The sequence below is a fragment of the Fistularia commersonii genome, chromosome 3, assembly GCF_037954325.1.
Source record: "Fistularia commersonii isolate RoL2024-O1a breed Wild chromosome 3, RoL_Fcom_v1.0, whole genome shotgun sequence".
NCBI classification, from domain to species: domain Eukaryota; kingdom Metazoa; phylum Chordata; class Actinopteri; order Syngnathiformes; family Fistulariidae; genus Fistularia; species Fistularia commersonii.
Window position 1 is genome coordinate 677438 of NC_141286.1, and position 21738 is coordinate 699175.

Sequence of the window (21738 nt, forward strand, 5' to 3'; positions counted from 1 at the left end):
GGCGCCTTAAGAACACTTCTAAGCAAGGGTGTGGTCACCAACACAGATGAAGCTGACTTTGACAGAAAGAAACTCTTGGGGTAGTCATAAAAGCTTTCTTGGAAATGGAGGAAATCAGCAACTGAAGTGGAAACACGAAAGCCGCTGCTGCCAAAACATAATTTACATCATCTCATCCAAAAAACCTTTCCTTGTTGGACATGTCACATTAAGTGTATGCAGTGCCTTTGCTTTGTATTACCACTGGGTCTTTCAGTCGGCACTCTGCAGATTTTACTTTGAGGTTTGGCATGGCCCTTGAACCGCCAGACCACCCTGCTTCTGCACACCGTTCTGAATCTCTTAACAAGAAATGCCAAACTGTTATGTCAAAAAACTATTATTACTGGGGCGGCATGGCTCAGGGGGTAAGAGTGGTCGTCCTTGGAACCCAACATTCCTAGTTCGATTCCTGTGACCCTCCAAGTCTGTCCGAGTGTTGTTGAGCAAGACACCGAAGCTTCTACTGCTCCCCTGGGGACGCTGAGTGGCAGCCAACTCCTCAGGGCTCATCCATGACGTGTAAATGCAGAGAAATAATGTCTCGCAAGGGATTGAGAAAGTATAATAAAAGAAAAAAAAATGTATGTATATATTTTTTTTTTTCTCTTTCATCCATTAAGTGTGATATTGTCAATCGTGAAAACGCCTTTAATTGTGCACCAAAGTAATGTGGTAAAACAAATTTCTTTGAGCACATTGTAGAAGATTGGTGAACAATAACAACAGTCTGCATATCCCCTGCCCTTTGTTTGAAGTTTTCCACACCCGTTCTGCCTGCATTGTGTCAGACGACAGGCTCCCAGTGTGGCGTCCAGGACCTCCCATCGAGATGCTGGACAGAAATCATCTTAAATTTGAAATGATTGGTCCCATAATTATTGAATAACAAAGAAATCGGGACATTTTGTGAGAGGTTTTTAAATGTTTTGTAAAAGCCATACTTTCTCTGCTATTCTTAACGCAGCACTTATTGTAGTACATTGCTGCCTTCGGTACATCAACAACTACACAAATCACCCTGGAATATCATCAATAGATACATACTGTGCATACGGTACATGCATTGACAATTATTAAAGTAGGTGGTCTCCCTCTTTTGTGTCATGCTACTGCAGATTAGTAAAAAATATACAGTGTAAAACCAGTGTTGCAAACATTTTTAGCTCCTTAAAAGTGGCTGATCTAGTCAGTCAGTACCAGCAGTGGCACAATTTGTAAATTGGAGGTTTCCTGAATGCAACTGATGCGAGTCAACCGATTGTATTATACAAACGGCGCCACTTTCCTGTTCATCAGTATTCCTGCTACCATTACAGCATGAAGAAACGCTTAGCTGAAACCGATTGAAGTAGAAAAAGAGGATTTCCAACATACCAACATAGACGAATATTAATAAAAGGCAGAAAGGAGAATGTTCTGGAAGCCAAGTGGAAGTCCAGATCTCAATCCAATCCATAAATTATGCCTGGACTTGAAACAACTGTTCACGCCTGATCTCTGAGTAGCCTGATCATTTTATCCACCGTGGTTTCATTTGTAAAGTTAATACATCCGATGGGGGATGAATTTAACATACACATTAAACACACGCACCGATAGATCAGAACTAAATTTCAGGTCAATGGCAGTCACAAGTTAATGGGGTCTCCTGGCCTTAAGAAACAGGGAGAACCTCTGGTGCTTCAAGGACAGCAGGCCCAGGCCGGCAATGCATGATTGGAGAATTCTTTGGACCAGAGACGGCCGGTCCTCTGGCATGGGTTACAAACCCCTCCGGTATCAGCGGGCTTTATCGTTATTACTATCATTTGCCAAGAGGGAGCTGATCGTTGCATCGGGTTCTTTATTTAGTTGAAGGCCCAGTAACTTAGTAAACACCCCTTTCTAGGTGCAGTGCACTGTTGATCTTTGTTGCACTGCTCTCTTTCTTCATTCTAGCTTCACAAAGTCTGTCTTTTTTGTTATTCAAAATTGCTGCCACGCACTGCAGGTCGGGTCCATTTAAGGTTAAATTACAAAGACACATTGTGTTCTTTCTTTAGGCCGGTTCATTCACTGTTTGTACACATTGCTTTTGGTCCTCTGGTGGGATGAATCACGCTATGACTCTCCAGTTGAGACTTGTACTCTTATTTTCTGATCTTATAAACCAACAGGACTAGGTCATTTTCATATTTAGTTGCAGTGACTGTTTCACAAACACACTCGATTTCATCCCTTTGGTTCTTCGCTATGCACGGGGTCTGGAATTGTGTGTGTTGAGTCAAGCTCTGTTTCTTCAGATTGCAGGTGAAGCCCAGGAGTTGTTTTCTGTCCGTCACGGTCCAGTGAGAACTGCTCGTATTCTGCCAGCCCCTCATATAAGTAAGTGTCTACAGCGTTTTTAAACGTCTCCTGAGAAGTCTGTCAAATTTGCATAAAAGTGTTCACTTGTGTGTATGATTGGAAGGATGATGGTGTGTGTATAACCCACACGAGTCAGCTAGCGTGTCATGAATTGATTCTGAAAATAATTTCCGTAGCCAGCAATAACATAATGACTAATTAGGAGATACTTGTCAAAAGTGTAATCATTTTGGCCATTTTATATTAAAGCAAATGACACAGTAGCTTGCCAGTTGAGCCAACAACTGGTACATTTATTGACGATGCATCGATTCTTAATACATGTGGCTGGAAGGTACAGTGTTTTAAAGTACAATATGGTCATTTTCTGTTATTACTGTCCCCTTAATTTGCATCCATGAGCACATTCACAAACAACAATACGTAGGGAAAAATAGCCAATTCGCAATGAGTCGTATTCATTTTGAACACCAGTTTATTTAAAACTTAGTAATTCAGTCCGCTCTTTATTTTAATAGAATGTAAATTGAACTGTAAGATGTGCACCTGTAGCTCTACAGAAGCCCTCTGCCAAACCATCTCCTGGGTGGAAGCGCTAACCTTCTTGAGCGCTGCAGTCAGTGGACAACCAGCCTTGACACTTTGACCAATTCATTTGTAGGACAGTCAATTATGTTATTTAGATAATAACCAAAATATGTTCTATATATCTAATCTTCTGCATCCTGTTCTCTCACGTCAACTTACTTCATGTCCCCTATCACTGCATCCATAAATCTCTGCTCAGCATCCTTCTATCAGTGTGTTCACTAATCCTCTTCTCTGTGTGTCTAAACCTTCTTGCTTCGGTCTCTCTGACTTGATCTCCAAAAAATGTACCATGTGCTGCCGTCTGACGCACTCATCCTTTATCCTATCCATCGTCCTCACTCCCAAAATGAACCTCTGCATTTTCATCTCTGCTAACTCCAGCTCTGCCTTCTCCTCAGTTCCAGGGTCTATAAACCATACAACATTGTTGGTCTAACCACCACACAGTGATTGATCGAGAACTTCTCAGATGACACGCTCTCATTATTTCCATAGGTCTCGGGAATTTCAGTCTGAGGTGATGGTGATGTTCAACGTCCCCGCTCGCATTCATTCTTACCTTTCCTTCTGGCTGATACTCCTTTATCGGGCATTACCCCTAAACACTTTTCTCCACCCATTCCAGCCTGGTTGAACCTGCTCCTTCGCCCCTTTTCCAAACTCTCCATTGTTCTGGCCCGTTGACCCAAAGTACTTAAAATCCTCGCTTCTTCTTTCTTGCCGCTCCCTGTAGCCTCAGCGCTCCACTCGGGCCCTCCTCAGTCACACTCGTATTCTGCTCCCTGCTCTTGTTACTCGTCACAATGGCAACTGCAAACATTATGGTCCATTTTGATTCCTGTCTAACCTCATCTGTCAGCCTGTCCATCACCACTGCAAACAAGAAGGGCCTCAGAGCTGACGCATGATGAAGACCCATCTGCTCCATTAACTCCTCTGCCACTGCAGACGTCTTCATACAGTACCAGACTTCCTCAGCACCCTGTTGTATGCTTCTTCTTGACCACGTGCAGCTCCCTCTGACCTTCTGTGTATTCCTTTATCAACATTCTTAGAGCATATACTGCATCTGTAGTACTCCTTCTTGGCATGAAAGCATACTGCTACTTGTCAAATCTTAGCATGGCAACTGGACTTGATTTCTTCCCTTGAAAATGTTTCACCTCTCATTCGAGAGGCTTCTTCTTTGAAGAAATCGAGTCCAGTTACTACGATAAGATTTGACAAGGGTTAACCATGACCTTGATGACTGAGATCCTCCATTACCTCCACAAATGCTCATTTCTGCCCACTTTTGCTCTCAGTTTAGTTTCCATTATTCTTTTTCCACTATTCTTTCCATAAACTTTATTGCATGGCTCATCAACTTTATTCGTCTATAGTTACTGCAAATCTGCACAACTCTCTTCCTCTTCAAAATAGACGCCAGCACACTTCCCCGTTCCTCACACATCCTCTCACTCTCCAACACTTCCAAACTTTCAAAGCAGTCGGTTATGATGACCAGCTCATACCACTCTTCATGTCCCGCGGTGTCCTCCTCACTCCACTTTCTAATCGCTGCTCATTTGTGGTCCACGATGGTCACCTCTTCTATTCTTCCTTCTCTCTCTTTTTCCTCATTCAACAACACTTCAGAGTACTCAAATCTTCCCTTGACTCATCTGGCACCCGTCAATACGTTTCCCCCTCTATCCTTCATCACCAAAACCTGCTGCATACTCTTTCCCCCGACATATGTATGAATCATTCTAAGGAAAGATAAAATACAATTTATTTATTAATTATCACAGCAGCATTGTAGACCGAAGGTGGTGCACATAAAAGATGTCGGTACAGAAGTCTATTTACACGATATACAGTACAATATGAGAAATATAAATTGGAAAAAAAGGGGTAAAAAATTAATGCCTTGTGCATGAAAGTGGCTATAAAAGTAGCAGTTGTAGTCCTGGGGAATATTTACATAATAATAAATGTAAGTATTACACAGATGAGGGTAGTAACAAATAGAAATGGTGGTAGTGGGGTAGTGCAAAATAGAGATGGTGGTAGTGGGGTAGTGCAACAGAGTGTTTGTGGATGCTAGTGAGCAGCATCGGCACTGTGCTATATGCAAGACAAGTGTATGTGCTTGTACTGTTGAACAGTCTGACGGCTGATGGAATCAAGGGCCTGTGGTCCTGTTCCTTCTTGCAGCATTGATCTAGGAGTCTTTGGTTGAAGGAGCCCCTGCAGTGTCATTCAGAGAGTGATTGGTTGTCCATGATGGACGCCAGCCTGGCTTACATCCTCCTCTCATGCACCACCACCATGGAGTCCAGAGGGCAGTCCAGCTTAGTGACCAGCTTATCAGTCTTCCCGTCTCTCTTGGAGCTACCACAGCCGTGGCAGACCACTAACGCAGAGCAGTGCAGACACTACCACAGTGTCATAGAGAGTTCTTAACAGTGTCCCGCACACAACGAAGCATCTCAGTCTCCTCAATAGGTGAAGATGACTTTGACCCTTCTTATACAGGACAGTGCATTGTGGGACCAGCCCAGCTTGTTGAAGTGAACACCCAAGTATCTGTACTCCATGATCTCGTTGTATGGACCCTGGATGTTCACTTCGGAAGCGGATCACCATATCCTATGTGTTACTGGCACCAGGTGACAAAGTTGTAGATGACATCCCTGTACTCCTGATTGTTTACATCCAACGATGAGCGTGTCATCTGAGAATTTCTGGAGATGGCAACCATAATCGGATATATAAAGGGTGAAGAGGAATGAGGAGAGGAGCATGCCCTGCAGAGCCCTCGTCTTACCCGCTACCACATCAGACATGCAGTCTCAGAGCCTTACATACTGCGGTCTGTCAGTGAGGTAGTCGGTGGTGACTCCTTGTTCCAGATTCATTCTGAGCAGTGATGGCTGGATTGTGTTGAAAGCACTAGAGTAGTCAGAAAACATGATTCTCACAGTGCTTTCCAGGTGGGAGAGTGACCTGTGAGTCAGGTAGATTACAGCGTCTTTGACACCAATGTCTGGTTGGTATGCAAACTGGAGGAGGTCCAGTTGGCATCGGGGGTTGAAGATGGCAGAGGAATATTCTCTCCACGGCCTTCATCACGTGCCAGATTAAGGCAAAAGGCCTGAAGTGTTTGGGCTCCCTGGGGTGAGAGGTCTTTGGCACTGGAACAGCACACAATGTTTTCCACCTAAGTGGAACTCTCTCCAGACAGACTCAGGTTGAGGATATGCAGAAATACTCCGCAGTCCTGATCTGCGGTTTCTGAGCTGTCTGGAGTTGATGCCATTGGGCTCTGTAGCATTACCGCTAGACTAGGGGCGCAGCTGCAAAGCGTGTCCTGCTTGATGAGGTGGGGGGAAGGCGGGGTGGGATGGCCCAGCGGGAAGTGGAGGGGGGTTGGAGATGTTCCTGTGGGAGGGCAGGGGTGTGGTGAACCAGGGCAGACTGGTCTGGGCTCAGGTTGGATGGGGGGCAGAGGAACCGACACACCTGTTGAGGAACAGGTTCAGTTCATAAGTCCGTTCCTGGTCTCCAGGTTCTGCCCTCTTTTCGTTGTCTTTGCTGGGGCCAGAAATTGTCAGGAGGCTTTTCCAGACCTCTCTGACATTCTTTCCTTGCAGGCACTTCTACAGTTCCCTCCTGTTGCAGTGCCTTCCTATCTTTTATCCCTTTCAGCTCCCCCTGCACGCTCCTCAGCTTATCATTATTCTCAGATCTCCTCTTCTTACATAGCAGGGTTATTAGTTCTTGGGTCACACATGATTTGTTATTTGGGAAGCGCCGCATCTTCTTGTTTGGTAAGGTGTTGTCCACACAGAGGTCAATATAGTCAGTGACTCATGTACCCAGACCTTCGATGTCCTCCCCATGTGGTCTGCACAGCACCTCCCAGTCTGTGGTATCCAAACAGCACCTCAGTGGCGCACTGGTCTTCATATACCTCACAAACCTTTTTGTTGCCTATTGGTATAAAGGCAGGGAGCAGATGAACCAGGTTGTCATCAGGTTTGTGTCTGCCTGTGTGTTCGCACATAGCAGATCCAGATCTATTGTCTCTGGTGTGGCATGTCACATTCTGAGCGAACGTGGGGAGAGTGAGGGGCAAAGCAGCACGATTGATGATCCTTTGACTACCTAAGCCTGTCTCACCTCCTCCCTGAAAACCAGACAACATTCCTGTCTTTTCAAATTCCATCAACTCTTCTGCTCCGTATCTTACTTGTCAACGCGACCCTCTGCATTTTGCCCAGGCTTGGGACCGGCTCAAGGAGAACACTGGCTTTTAATTGTCTTATTATTAAATTTAGTATGGTTTCATGCCTGGAAAGAGTACTACAGGTGCAGTTGTGCTTTAAGAATACTGGTAGAGAAGCTCAGAGAAGCTCGGAGGGAGCTGCATTTTGCTTTTGTAGACCTAGAAATAGCAACAACTGGATGCCAAGATATAAACTCTGATTGTATGAGGAAGTGTGGAGCGGCAGAACCGTAGGTTAGACATGGTGTCAGGACATGTATGCTAGCTGTGAGACAGTGGTGAGGTGTGCTGTAGGGGTGGCAGAGAAGTTCAAGGTGGAGTTGGGACTGCATCGCTTGCCAGCTCTGATCCCCTTTCATGTTTGCTGTGCTGATGGACAGGCTAACAAATTAAGTTAGGCAGGCATCTCCATGGACCATGATGTTTCAGATGACATTGTGATTTGTAGTGAGAGCAGGGAGCAGGTGGAGGAAAATCTAGAGAGGTGGAGGTATGCTCTGGAAAGGAGAGGAATGAAGGTTAGCCACAGCAAGTCAGTATGCTCGTGCGTGATTGGGAGGGACCCAGGTGGAGCGGTGAGGCTACAGGGATAAAGACGGTGGCGGATTTGGGGTGTTTAGGGTCAACAGCCCAGAACAATGGAGAGTGTCAAAGAGGCGGAGAGACAGGTTCAAGCAGGTTGGAACGGGTGGAGAAAGGAGTCAGGGGTAATGTGTGATAAGAGTATCAGCCAGAACGAAAGGAATGGTGTACAAGACAGTGTTGAGACCAGCGATGATGTATGCTTGGGAGACAGTGGCATCGAAGAAAAGACAGGAGGATGAGCTGGAGGTCGCAGAGATGAAGATGTTGAGGTTGTGTTTTTGTGTGACCAGGATGGAGAGGATCAGGAATGAGTCCATCGGAGGAACAGTACATAGGAGATGTTTTGGAGAGAAGGTCAGAGAAGCCAGACTGAGATGGTTGGGTCATGGACAGAGGAGGGATGGTGAATATATTGGTGGAGGGATGCTGGAGTTGGAGCTGCGAGTCAGGAGATATAGAGCAAGACCAAAGAGAAGGTTTAAGGATGTAGTGAAAGAAGACAGGAAGTTAGTTAGTGTGACAGAGGAGGATGCAGAGAATAGGGTTAGATGAAAGAGTTTACTGCATTTACTGTTCACCCCTGAACAGTAAATGCTTATATAATCATTTAAAGGTACTCATGAATATGCCCCGTTCCAAGCTAAATCTTAACCATCAAGATTTCCAAAATTTAAGAGGAATTATTCACAAATCAGGATGAAGTCACATAAAACGTCTTCAAAATACAGCTAAATCTAGAAACCATGGCTTAATGGATCATCCCAAACTAATTGTTTGACGTAAGATGTGGTTGTTTGCCGCGTCAAAGTCTTGTAGCAATTGGACCTGATGATGTTTCCCATGTCATGTGAGAAGCTTCCTAGGTGGGACCCAGTTGAGCTGAAGAAGCCAACGTCAGTTGCTATGAGAACCTCCAGAGACGGGTTGCGTGATCCAACTTTTTTCGTTCTACTTTTTGTACAAAAAACTTGTTAATTCCAGCATCCCTTTTCATAAATATAGTCATATCAATAACTAACATGGAGTAACCCTGCAAAAATACAAAACACAAAAATGTGTGAAAGCAAGAGCTCATATTGACAGCTATGGTGCAAATTTTTTTCACTGACGCGGTAATGAGATTGTTTCCAGACATCACCGGAGGTGTCAGTTGGTGCTGCCTTCTGACGCCTCGTTTGGCACTTCCTTTTCTGTGAGAAAATTCTCTTCTTGTTCTCCCACCATGTCCCGGTCCCTTGGCAGATTTCAACTGCATACAATGGTAGCTTTTAAAACCCACTGGAAGTGGATGAAAGAAAGCCTCAGTAATAAGAAGCAGCAGACACTTCGACACATGAGACAAGCGATACTTCAAGCAGAAAAAAAATGTAAATTGCACGGCTGAAAAGAAAGATACTGATTGCAATCTGTTTCAAGTGCAACCCCTGTTTAAATGTGGGTAACCATTAAAAGGCTAATTGTCAGTGATGCCAGGCCAGGGGTTGGTGCACAGAGAGGGTCCCTAAAATAGGTGTCCATTATAATTAGGGAGAGTTTCTGGTTCATTGTAAGAAGTATGTCTTTTATATGGCGGTATATCCCATTTATCAGTGCCTTTTAAAACTTAACTCTTTGCTGAGGTGTTCTTCAAAATAGTAAGTTATAAACATGATTAAAAGCTATAAATTTCCCTTTTTCCTTTGCAATGTTAATCATACTTAGTAACTTGAATCAAAAGAGAGGAGAATTGTTTCAAAAGAAAAAAATAATCAATGATAGTGTAATTTGAAGAAGGTCCCTGGTTCAATTCTGCCTAGAAGCCTTTCTCTCGCCTTCTTCACAGGTTTTCTGGTTTCACGGTTCAAAAACCTGCTGAAGGTTATTTGGAGGCCCTAGATTACCAAGAGGTGTGAATGAGAGAGCAAATGGTTGTTTGTTGTGTCCATATGTGTCTCTGGGGTTTACTGGCAGCCTGTCCAGAGTGAACGCTGCCGCTCGCCAAGTGACGGGGATACACTCCGACCCCCGACCCCGAGGGCAGGATAAGCAGTGCAGATAACGGATGAATGAATGAAGCTAAATGGCTGCTTCATTTGTTTCCCATTTTATTATTATTGTAGAAAATACTGTGTTTGTCTGTCTCATAAGTACCTTCTACAAATTCTATGGTTTTGAAACAGTTGAATCAGTCATTATAACTTTCCTAAAGGTCATGAGCATAATCTGTATCACGAGCATCAACGTTGAGATGAGGCTGTAAATGCCTTATTTTTAATGAGAATAGTAGTTAGTTTCATATAGAAATGTCTTTCTTTACTTAACGATCGGAGGTCCTGTTGCGCCGTGTCATTTGTTTTGTTTTTTTTACACCATTGACTGTTGACTTCAGTAACTGAGACTTAAACATTTCCCAATCCTGATGTTAAGTATTTTAAAATGAGCAAAACGTCTGCTTTGAATTAGTTGCATCTTGTAATTCAGATGACCTAAAAAGATTGTTAAAGGCTGCTAAGGACGCACACTTGCTTTCCCATTGTGTCGTCAGAAAGTGGGCTGCTTACTGAAAAGCCTCAAATGAATGTTCTCCAAACTTTTTTTGAAATCAAGAACAAGAAACTTAATGTTGTGTGTTTTCATTTTTGAAATATGCCTGCTGTTATTTTAACAAGCTGTCACTCCATTCTGAAAGTCCCAAAGTAAACAAACAAGGAGCTGCACAGCTAATCACACGCCCCTTCGTAGCATGATATTTCTGAAATTAAATGTCAGTTCTGCCACATTATTTAGTTCTGTCTCTTCCTTAACTGTTTAGAGAGGAAATGTTTTCTGTCATTGCTAGTTATTGTTTCATTTCTGCACTTTGGCCGGTAAAAGATTGTGGCCCACTAACTTTCAAAATGAGGACTAATTTAGGGAAATGTAATTGAATTACATGGTAACAGTAGTAATGCAATCAGCACGTTTCCTGCCAGAGTAATGGCCTGCCTGCTAAATGAGGATGGGCAGCTCTGGAGGGCTCACATTTTTCTTCAAAGAATGTTCTCCTTTGTTGTGTTCACATCATTCTGTTTCTCATCTGCCTTTCCCTCTGCAGGTCCTCAGAAGACCGACTGCTTCTCTGACAAGAGGCCCCTGCTGGGGGTTTGCAAGAGCACAGGCTCCTCCGGGTGAGTTTATTTGTCACGATAAAATGGTCAGAATCCCCTCAATCAACAGGGCGTCTTCCTGGTCACTCGTTTTTAATATCGGTCCTTGTCTTGGCCAAAAACCGTTTGCGTGTTCGGCCATCCCGAGAGCAATATGACGAATGTCTGTCTTCTATCCCGCACAATGCTTTAATGAGAAGCAAAGTATTGAAAAGTATCGGTGGGAGTGAGAGGGGGACAAAAAAACACATTTAACCTTTTTGATTTGGAAAAAAAAGTTGTATCACCGTCCAAAACGTAAACGTGACACATTGATTTGCAAACATATTTCAAGAAACATCCAATATATCATGGTCACCTATGCAAACTTGATGTCTCAACCATGTTGCAGAACAGAAGAGACAACAACATCTTTACCGCAATATTTGCAGCAGAAGACCGTGAAGGACAGTCGCTCCTCTGAGGACAGTAATTGTTGAGACTGCAGGAAGATCAGTCTTGTACTTGTAGTTCACTGCACAGCCACGCTGTCGCTCCATGTGCAGAAGGGGAATCAGCACCATCTTGCTTTAATCGGTCAAGAATCCTCTTCGATAGAGGATTCAATACTTACGATACCACAGATACAGGGTCTTTTTCCAACAATGAACATGGGACTAGTAATTTCACTGAAGTAACTATCTGATGATATGGACACTTAAGATTTTACTCGTTTGATAACCAATTAATAAAATAATAAAGTGTAGAAATAACTGGACAGCGTAAACTCGTCATAGCTAATTGTACTTTTAAGGAAGATCTAGAAGAGTGGACAGTTTCTCAGTGCGTTACGTAGTCCCTCGTATTTTGCACCCTTTGTTATGATATTCCTCTTGTTTAATATGTCAGCATTTATTTTTAATCCATTTGCATGGAAGCATGGAGGTGCAGTGACTGACACCAAGAAGGTTCCTGCTTTGACTCCAGCCTGGACCGCTGTGTGTTAGTGTTTTCTTCCTGCGCTTGTCTCGGCCTTTTCCGGGGTTCTCCAGCTTTCTTCCAGAGCCCAAAGACATTCAGTAGAATTTTTAAACTATTTGTTTGTCGCCCTGAGTGTGAAGTCCAGTCCGGGGGTTTTATGTATCTATATTTGGCCCTGAGACTGACTAGCAGTTGCAAGTGAGCCCTGCCTAGAGGTTTCAGCTCCACCGTGCTGTGATCCTTTGTGCTGTGTAAGTGGTGCAGCCATTAAAAAATCACACAACTCATATATTATCTTTTTTTTTTTATTTTTTGAATTTATTTTTTTACTGTATATTTCAGGGTAAAATTCCTTTCCCAAAACTTGCTTTGGTCTTTTTGAGTATCTTTGCATCCTGCATGGAAGCAGTATATCCTGTTTCAGTAACTAATCATCATTTACATTTAGTAAGATACAATACTGACTCTGTTCCATTTTATAACCGCTCTTAAATTCGATTTACTTAGTGTAGATTGGCAGCTCGCGTCTGATATGTCAGAAGTGACAAAAGAGCAGAACTTGAAGCTGACATTTTGTCACTTTTCATCCCATGTTGATCATTTCTCAGGTTAAGGGTTCGAACGTGAGCCTCGAAGAAATCATTGACTCATTTAGCTTTTGTAAGTTTGGCTCCTGTGCGACACTTTGTGTCTAGACTTGTTTCTGAATTGTTTCCCTCGTATAGAAAGAGCATCACTCGATGGATTGAAAAAGCAAAGTCCCTGGAATGTTTTTACATCCATAATATATCTCATATCCTTATCAAAAAGTGTTGCACTTCTTAGATATGTTATTTATGAATGCAATATACACGATATACAGTATGCATAAGCAGTTAACAGGGATACGGATTTGGGCAAAGCAACACTGACATTTTAAATGACTAATAATTGAGAGGACTACTAATGATACGTTCCTTCCTTCCTTCCTTGGTTACCATTGATCCTGCAGCCAGGGACGCGAGCTGCTGCAGCAGCCGATCCCAGACGCCATCAGACGCCATCAGGCGACAGGCAGAGAACGCTCGCGGCAACAAACACAGATACAAACCCTCTCACTGTCTTTCATACGCTTGTCCAGTTGACTTACTGCACGTGTTTGGACGGAGTTAGAAAACCCAGGCTGAAAGGCCCGCAGGTTGAGGAACTTCCTTTCTGCGGAGCGGAAGTGTGAACTGCCGCTTGTGTTTGTGTTCAGTCATTTATAGTGTGTGTGTGTGTGTGTGTTTATAATATATGTGTCTCTCTATAGTCATTTTCTGTTAAGATTCTTCAGCAAACATCTGACAAACGCACCAAACTCAAGGTTCTCCGTAGAGATGGCGAGTCGGACCGTGAGCTTTACCTGAATTCCCCAGAGGCACTCAGGAGGGGATCACACAGACCTATTGATCCGCAGGAAATGACTAACTTCATGTGTGTGGAGACAAGGGAGAGGATATTTTATTCTCCATATTTGTCAGCCCTCCTCCTTACTCGTGCTAGTCTTCCAGAGCAACCCAAAACTTAACTCGATATATCCTCCCCAGGAAATGAAATAAGGAAGTTTGTGTTCAGCTGGGCCTTGATGGAGACCACCTTCTTGGTGTTTTCCAAGGACTGTTATTTCTGCTTTTCCTATGTCCTCGCTGACACGGAGACAGGCAGCTTTTTGACGGTTTGGCGATTCACCCGGGCGTCGCTTGACACTAATACTGAAAACATGCGCTGTGTTGAAAGGCAGAAACCCTGACCTCTGGCTGAATGGCGCAGGCTGGTTCTTCCCCGACTGAAGTACTTTGTAAATAACACTTTGGTCGAAGACGAGAAGGAAAAAGGCTTCCGGGTGCGGTGCTGTACTTTCCATCGGGCCTCTTCGTAAACTTACTAAGGTCCTCACACAATTTTTAGCATATCATCATTTTAAAATAACAGCTTTCGTTAACCACCAAAAAGGATGCCGACTTGACACTTAAATGGAAAACAGATTGAAGCCCTGGCCATTACGGCAGCGCTGGTTTAGAAGTTGGTTCAGTCAGCTCTGGGCTTAGATTACAAGATTTGCAAATTAAAGGAAAACCAGAGAAGGGAAAAAACATGTGTGCTGAAGCCCTGTACTTGTGGATTTCCAGCCAGGCACACTCGACATCATTTTATCAATGGAAAGGATTATGCAGTAAGTCCAAACAATGTATGGATCCACTGATTTTCTTGACATCAGATCCACGTCGCGCCCCCGACCTCCTCCACGCCGGTGCCAGCAGGGTTTGGGAATTAGTCGAGGAAGCCGGTGCCATTTGAGTCCTCGATACGTCCGCTCGGATTTAGGGAAAGAATTTGCGTTCCACTTCGCTTCCCGACGCTTTCGAGAAATGCCATTTTTGACGGAGAAGACGGTGGCAACTCGAATGTTGGCGGGTGTGTGTGTGTTCACACGCTTCTCGTCCGCAGCTCGGTAATGAATAAGCGTGCTTTGTTCTCCTCCGTTTGGAAACTGTCAGTGTCATTTCCAACCTCAAGCCACCGCCTCACAACATCTCCAGATGCTGAGAGGATGTGGTGTATTATTATTTTTTTTTTCTTTTTCTCCCTCTTTTTTTCTTTTTCACTGTGTACTACTGGTGGGTAGACTGCTGCAGGGTTCTGGCCTAATACTCACGGGTATTTCAGGCAGATAACGTGGTCACTCAGTCATTTGATGACCGACCGTAGCTGGGCCATCACTCTGTGCTTCACCGTCAGAATTATCGACATCGGCATCGTCCAGTCCCATATTTTTGATATTTAATCGGATAGTGGAGGCTTATAGAAATAGAAGGCATTTTTCAAAACCCCATGCTTGATAAAGTTGTTCAGTCATACTCTTAAATTCATTGTTTGTTGATTTCACGATACATTACGAAATGAAAAGCCCCGTCTTATTTGGTATAAATGCGTCATTTCCATTCTATATTGTATAATTTGCTAAAGATACATTTTTATGTATGTTAAAATTATAATCTTACCTACCTGCTTAAAAATGTCTCACTAAACTCAACTTAAATGTAGTATATATGGGATGAAGGAGATGCAACGGACCTCCACCAAGGATGTGCTATTTTTCTCACGTTCGTTTAGGTTTTACTGGGTAAATGGGCTCATTTAAGAATGCAGTTCAACTAAATTAAGTTTGAAAAAGGGCTTTATTTTTCTTTGGAAAAACTACTAGAGACATGATACATTTTCAGTTTTCTACAGACTCAAAACATCTTGTAAGTATGAATCGGTTTGTTTTGTGATTGTCTGTCTCAAAATAACGATGAAAAGAGTGTCATTTTCCATTTTGTTTGAGATTCCCAACTTGTCGTCCCGGTACGGCTGGAGACGTATCAACTCTCGACAAGCCAGGCTGCAGCAGGGCAATGTCACCCATCACTTTGTGCTGTCAGCATGATTTACCAGCAACTAAAATGAAAAAATCTTTAGCCCTCGTCATTATTATATTACACATCACATTGTTGGTATCGGCTCATTTTTAATACGGCAAGTATTTTGATTTCAGCTATCTTTCCGCTCATTTCTTTAGGCGGTGGCGTTTCTTTCTGACGTTTCTGTCTTCTGATGTTGCCTCGTTTCCAGTTAGTATTTGCTATTTTTTGCCGAATGTAGACGGAGATAATTGTAGTTTTATCAAGACTGGTCTAGCGGAACCCGAAGTTAGTTGGTGCGAGGCTAAATTTTTAGTGTGTATTAAGAGGAAATAATCAAGCATTTGTATGAAACGAGGCAGCAGATTAAAGGGATTTGGAGAAGTGATGCTTTTTATCCCGCATGAGCTTATGGTGAGCTTCTTCACTGACACAATATGACCACCCGTGAGGCTGCCCAAAGGTTGAGTCACTACATGCTGCTCACAAAAGAGGCTGTCCTGTTTGACATATTCAGTTTCAGGGTGATTTAGACTGGGAGGTCATCCCTGTATTTCTATTGTTAATGGACTTTGTCACTTTTATTGTTATTTTTTCCCCCTCTGGTAATACTGGAGTGGCTGCAGTGGCTGTGCTTTCTGTGTCTTTTGCTGCTAACTTCATGTTTTCTTTCTTATAACTCATAACTCTTATCTCCAATCTCCTGCTATGAGGCACTGACATACCATGTCAAATTCCTGTGTACATTGTACATTTGGCGACTAAAGACATTCTGATTCCAATTCTGTAGAGTTGATGTGCTCGTGGTTCTCCGAGTCTGGGAATCAGCCATTATATCCGAGCAAAATCCTTTAAAGCAATTCAAATCAAGTCTCTTGATCTCCAAACTTTTTCAATCTGAGGGCAGAAGTGGCACGATCTCCTCTGAAAACTCTCTTTGGATAGAAATGTTTCTGAACCCTTTTGTCATGCCCCTGCGTGGAAATGAGAGTGGCCATAATCTGGTGTATGACGTCCCCTTGTTCATACACACACACACACACACACACACACACACACACACACTGAGGCTCAGGCTTCCCTCTGTAGCGTTTATTTTGACTTGTATGTCTGTTTTATGTCTGCAGAAAATTGGTTTTGCTTCGCTAGTTTTCCCTCTTCAAATAGGAAGTCAGATTGAAGTCGGTAGTGTTCTAAGTGGTGCATATAAACATACCTGACAGGCTGAATGATTAATAATGACTTTTCAAACTTCTACCATCAACCTGTCCACTAAAACCTGCTGCACATTCTCAAAGAAATTCACATGCAAGTAAAATAATCATTAGCTTTTTTTTTAGCTAGTTTTCATTTTTGCTGTTAACATATATTATTTATTTAAAAGCCGTTACATTGATTTTTTTTTTTTTTTTCCATTGAGGTTCACGGACAAATAATCATGAATCCCACAAATAAGCATTGGTTTTATCATTTGAATGCAGTAACATGAAAAATGTCTACTTTGCCATATTTCACATTTTCTGTGTTCATTTTATTTCTTTTATTAATGATTTTTTTTTAATAACGCACAAGGGAGTTCTCTTTTGTCCCTAAGATCCCTGAGATCCATGGGAAAAGAAGGTGTTGCTTTTTATGTACCATCTCATCTACTGTCTCTTGACATCAAGCATGCGTGTTCTGTTGATGTTTGCTTTTGAAACCAAGCTGGAGGGCCTGAAGACCTTGTTTAGTGTTACATAGGAGTTGTGTTTTTGAGTTTTATTGTGTTTATTTACGTATGAATTTATTTGCTTTTTTGCTCCCTACCTGTGTGTGTGTTTCTGCAGTAAGTATTGAAGACCTCCATCCCCAAATAGCAGCTCTGACTGCAGGACAAGTGGAATAGATGATGAATGAATGATTTTCATATTTCAGTGTGTCCTTCTCTTCTTTCTTGTGGTTTGTCTAACACCTTGATGCAAAGCGCAACAACTAGTCAACAAATAGTCAGCAGTGTGACGCAACCGAGAAATGTTTATTATATCTCTGATTGCAACTCTAGAGTATTTAGTTGTTTGGTCGTTTGAGTCTTTGACACTGTAGAGAGAAGCATTTTATTGCTGCGTTCAGTAACATTTGAATATTGAGTTGATTATGCAGAACATTTTGTGATGAGAAGAATGTTCCTCAGGACCGCAGGTTCCTGGTTGAGTAACTTTTCTTTTAAAATATTGATCCACGGCGTATCAGTGCTGCCGTCTGGAAGCATCACTGATTCCTCTGCAGTTTGAGCAGCAGCAGGTAGATCCACAGGTTCAGTCACTACCTGTTGCCATCTAGTGGAAGAGCATTTCATTGTTCTGCCGGACCACGGAGACAGACGTACGAAGAAACATAATTTTGTTCAAAAAATAATTTCGGACCAATCAGGTGAAAGTAAGCATTTTTCCACGGCACACCTAATGATTCCACACAGTACACTAGATTTTTGGAAACACTGTCCTATTCAATCATTCTTCTATCTGTCCTCCACCACATGCTAATGTGTAACACGAACAGCTGAGTTCAGTGGAAAACATTGCAGTTTTACCAAACACAGAGGTGATTTCACTCTTCAGGCCAGGGCTGCTAGGAAATAAATCTATTTTACACACAAATGTATTGTTCTTGCCCACAGATTTCTTGGTCATTTTATTTCTTGTTGATACGTCATCTGCGGACTTATATGTGTAATTAATGTTTTTGTACAACCTTGAACAAAAATGGATAAATATGAATACATGCTGCATTTACAGGTTAATAGTAATAATAATAGAAATGATAACGATAATAAAAACAGGTTCTCTGGTTTCCACCTTCCTAACACAATCCAAAAACATCCAGAAGATTAATTAGAAGAATTTGGAATATTTTCCCTTGTGTGTCTCTGAGAGCGAATGGTTGTGTGTCTGAGCGGCGGCTGGTCCAGGCTGAACGCCGCCTCTCGCCCAATGACTGCTGAGATTGGATCCAGAATGCCCTGCAACCCTACCAGTAGGATGAGTGCTAGATAATGAAAGAATTAATAATAAAACATTTTTCCAAATGTTTCCCAGGGAAAAAAAAGGCTCGGAGCAAAGTCCTTTATGGCGCCTATTTCTTCTTTAGAGATAGTTTAGTATTTAAAGCCAGATATGAGGTAAAAAAAAAAAACCCTCATTTCTCACTTTGCTGACATGAGCTTGTGTTTGTTGACCATTTCCACATCATGCAGTTGTAATTTAAATGGAAACCTTTTAAACGAGAAGCGAGATCATGTGGTTGCCACGGTGACTCATCTGCCTCCATGTAACCCAGTCCTCTCCATCATCTTCTCTCACACCAATAACTTCATGTCCTCTTTCGATACATTTTCTCCTCGGTCTCTTCTAGACCTCCTGCCTGGCAGTTCCAACCTCAACATTCTTCTACCCAGATATTCAGATATTCTTTCCTCTGCATTTGTCCAAACCATCTCAGCCTGGCCTCACTGACTGTTTTCATGTGTCGTTCTTCCGATGGCCTCGTTCCTGACCCTGTCCAACCACATTATTCCCAACGAGAACCTCGACATTTTTTATCTGTGTGACCGGCTCAGCCGCCTGGATTTTTTTCAGAACTACGGTCTCCAAATCCTCTTCCTGTTCTCGCTCTGAATCACAGTGTCATCCACACACATCATTTTCTACGGTGAAACAAAATCTGTCAGCTGTCCAACATGATGCAAACTAGTAGTGTCTCTGATGCATTCCCACCTCCATCTTGAACTCTATTGTCACGCCGTGGTGTTGAAGCTCTCATGCAATACATGTCCTGCCCCACTGAAACATACTTCTCTGCCACTCCAGACTCGCTCATATAGTACCAGCCGTCCTCTTCTTGGCATGGAATCCATGCTGCTGCTCACATGCCCATCTCTGCTTTCAGTCTAGCTTCTGCTATATTGTTCCATGACTGCATTGTGTGATTCATCGACTTTACTCGTAGCAGACTTTCCACTCTTCATCCTCATCGATGCTCTCCTCATTTCACCTTTGACTAGTCTCTTGTACTTTGTGGTCCACCATGGTCACCCCAACTACTCTTAGTTCCCTCTCAAGTATTCTTCGCCTTCTTCCCTTGCATTGCTGGCACTTGTCAATACATTCTATCCTTAATCACCTGAACCTGCTGCACGTACTTCCCATCTCCATCTTGCTGTTTTTACCTTTCCCTCAACCTCCTTCTCTTCTCCTTACTGTCCAACCTATCATACAAGTCATCCCGCACCCTTTGTCTGGCCTTTGCCTTCCTACCAAACTCTCTCTCTGCATCTACTCCTGAACTTCCCTTTTCCACCACCAAGTCTTCTTGATGACACACCAAGTACTCTCCTGCCTCGCTCCGTGATCCCAGTATCTGCAGCTGCTCAGTCTTCTTGCCACCATCTTCCTGACCACCCAGGGACTGTCTCAACTCCTCTCTGAAAACCTTAAAACACTCCTCACCTCAACTTCCACCATCTTGTCTTCTGTTCTGCCTTCGTCCTCTTGATCTTGCAGTCTCTGTGCTTGCTTCTTCATCACCTCTATTGCCTCCACTGAAGTCTACACCAGTTACCCCTCTCTCCCCTCCAGGAATACCCTGCATCACTTCATCTCACTCAGAATTTCTTACTCTCATCTCACCTGTGAGGCATCCCCACTAACATAATTGAGCATCACACCTGCCGTTTTTAGTTTCAGACTCATCACTATCTGAGACCATTGTCACCTCCAGAACATTCCTAAGAAATTCCTTCTTCAAGATAACTTGCTGTATTTCTCTTCCAGCCAGTAGCTTGGTAGGCCAACTTTTATCCTGCTTCTAACCTTGTACCTTTCCAAAAGATCTCCTGGACACACAAGCAACTCTAGCGTTTCCTGTCAGAGTCCCAACCTTCAAAGTTTCTGCTCTCACTCCTAACCCCTGGTTTTCCCTTCTTCTCTCTCTGCCTATGAACACGCCTCCCTCCTCTCTTTCCTTGATCCTCAGTAGCCTAGTTTTCACTCGTAGGCTGTCGGCAGCGCTGGTGATCTCTGGTGATCTCTGTTAACCTGGCCCTTGACTGATCGGATATGGAAGTTATAGGTTTCGGGCAGATTTTCGCGTGTGGCACCAGCTTTCCCTGGGTGCATCTCAACACAACCCTCTGCATGAATTTGAGCTTCAGACTGACTCAAGAGGAATGATTGTCTAATTATTTTGAATATTCAAACAGTCATTTGTGTATCAAATTAATACATTTCTTCAGTTGGTGCTGACACTGTTGAGAACCCAACCACTCTGCGGCATTGACCCTCAACTTTTCATGAAAAGCAAACAATTCCATTATAAATGGTTATAGCAGAGTTCTGTGCAGTCTGAGACACGCATGTAATATGGAACCAAATGTGCTGCATTACCTGCTAAAGCTTAATTCAAAACAAAACACAAATATGACAAAATCTGTCAAACTCCAAAAGTCCATTCTGTCAAGTTCTTGTTGTTTGATGTTAAATGTCTCCTTTACGGCTGCAAGTGAATCAAAATATATTATACTTTCTAAATTTCAATCCGTAGAAACGTGTGTTATTCTTTTATTTGTTCATGGCATCATGAGTTGTGTTACACTGGAAAAATAACAAGACAAAAACTCTCCTCTGTCTCATTGTTTCTATGCTTTGTTAGTCTCAAGTAAGTACAGCAAAATAACAGGACAATATAGTACATGTTGTGAGATATAAATTAATGTCACAGTAGAAGGACAGACAACCGAAAAGCAGAAAAGTGAAATACACAATCTCAGGGATGAAAATAAATTGTTCTGTGGAATATTCACAGTACATTTCAATCATGCAAAAAAATGCGAATGGGACCGTTTGCATTGGGACCGATCTGAATAAATGAATGAGGTCAGTTTCACTCAAGTTTTTGCCGTTGTACTTTTTATGTTCTAAAATACTGCTAATCATTTTCACAAAGGTCTGACATGTATACAAGCATATAATCACCATTATTTCCCCTCACTGTAACTGTTTGTTGTTTTTTGTAAATCTCATGTTACCGGATTTATTTCATGGAAGTCTATTGCTAGAAAAGCAACCTTTTTTGTTTTTCCCTTTTTCCTTTCTTCAGAAACTCTTTGTGCTTTCAGAGGAAGTAAGTGAGCCACCTCTCCAAAGCCTCCCTCATTTGGTATCCTTTCAGACCCAAGGGCCAGTTTCACTAATAGTTATTGATACATTGATCTAATAGGGCCATCATAACGCCTATTACTGAGCTGGGGAATGGTGCTTAGCGTCACCTTAACATGTGCAACAACTGACATCCTGCCATGATCCATAATGATAATTGTGATTTAGCCTTGCTTTCAACCTATACCCCAACATCCCCA

General features: G+C 42.7%; 1 protein-coding gene across 5 annotated transcripts in view; it reads left to right on the forward strand.

The window, feature by feature from the left end:
* The window catches only part of bcas3 (BCAS3 microtubule associated cell migration factor), a 294545-nt gene that overhangs the window by 13499 nt on the left and 259308 nt on the right, over positions 1–21738 (forward strand). For all 5 annotated transcript variants that reach the window (XM_086140765.1, XM_086140775.1, XM_086140783.1 and 2 more), the window contains exons 6-7: positions 2325–2406; positions 10911–10983. In XM_086140765.1, coding sequence (XP_085996891.1) covers positions 2325–2406; positions 10911–10983 — 155 coding nt within the window. The remainder of the gene's footprint in view (positions 1–2324; positions 2407–10910; positions 10984–21738) is intronic.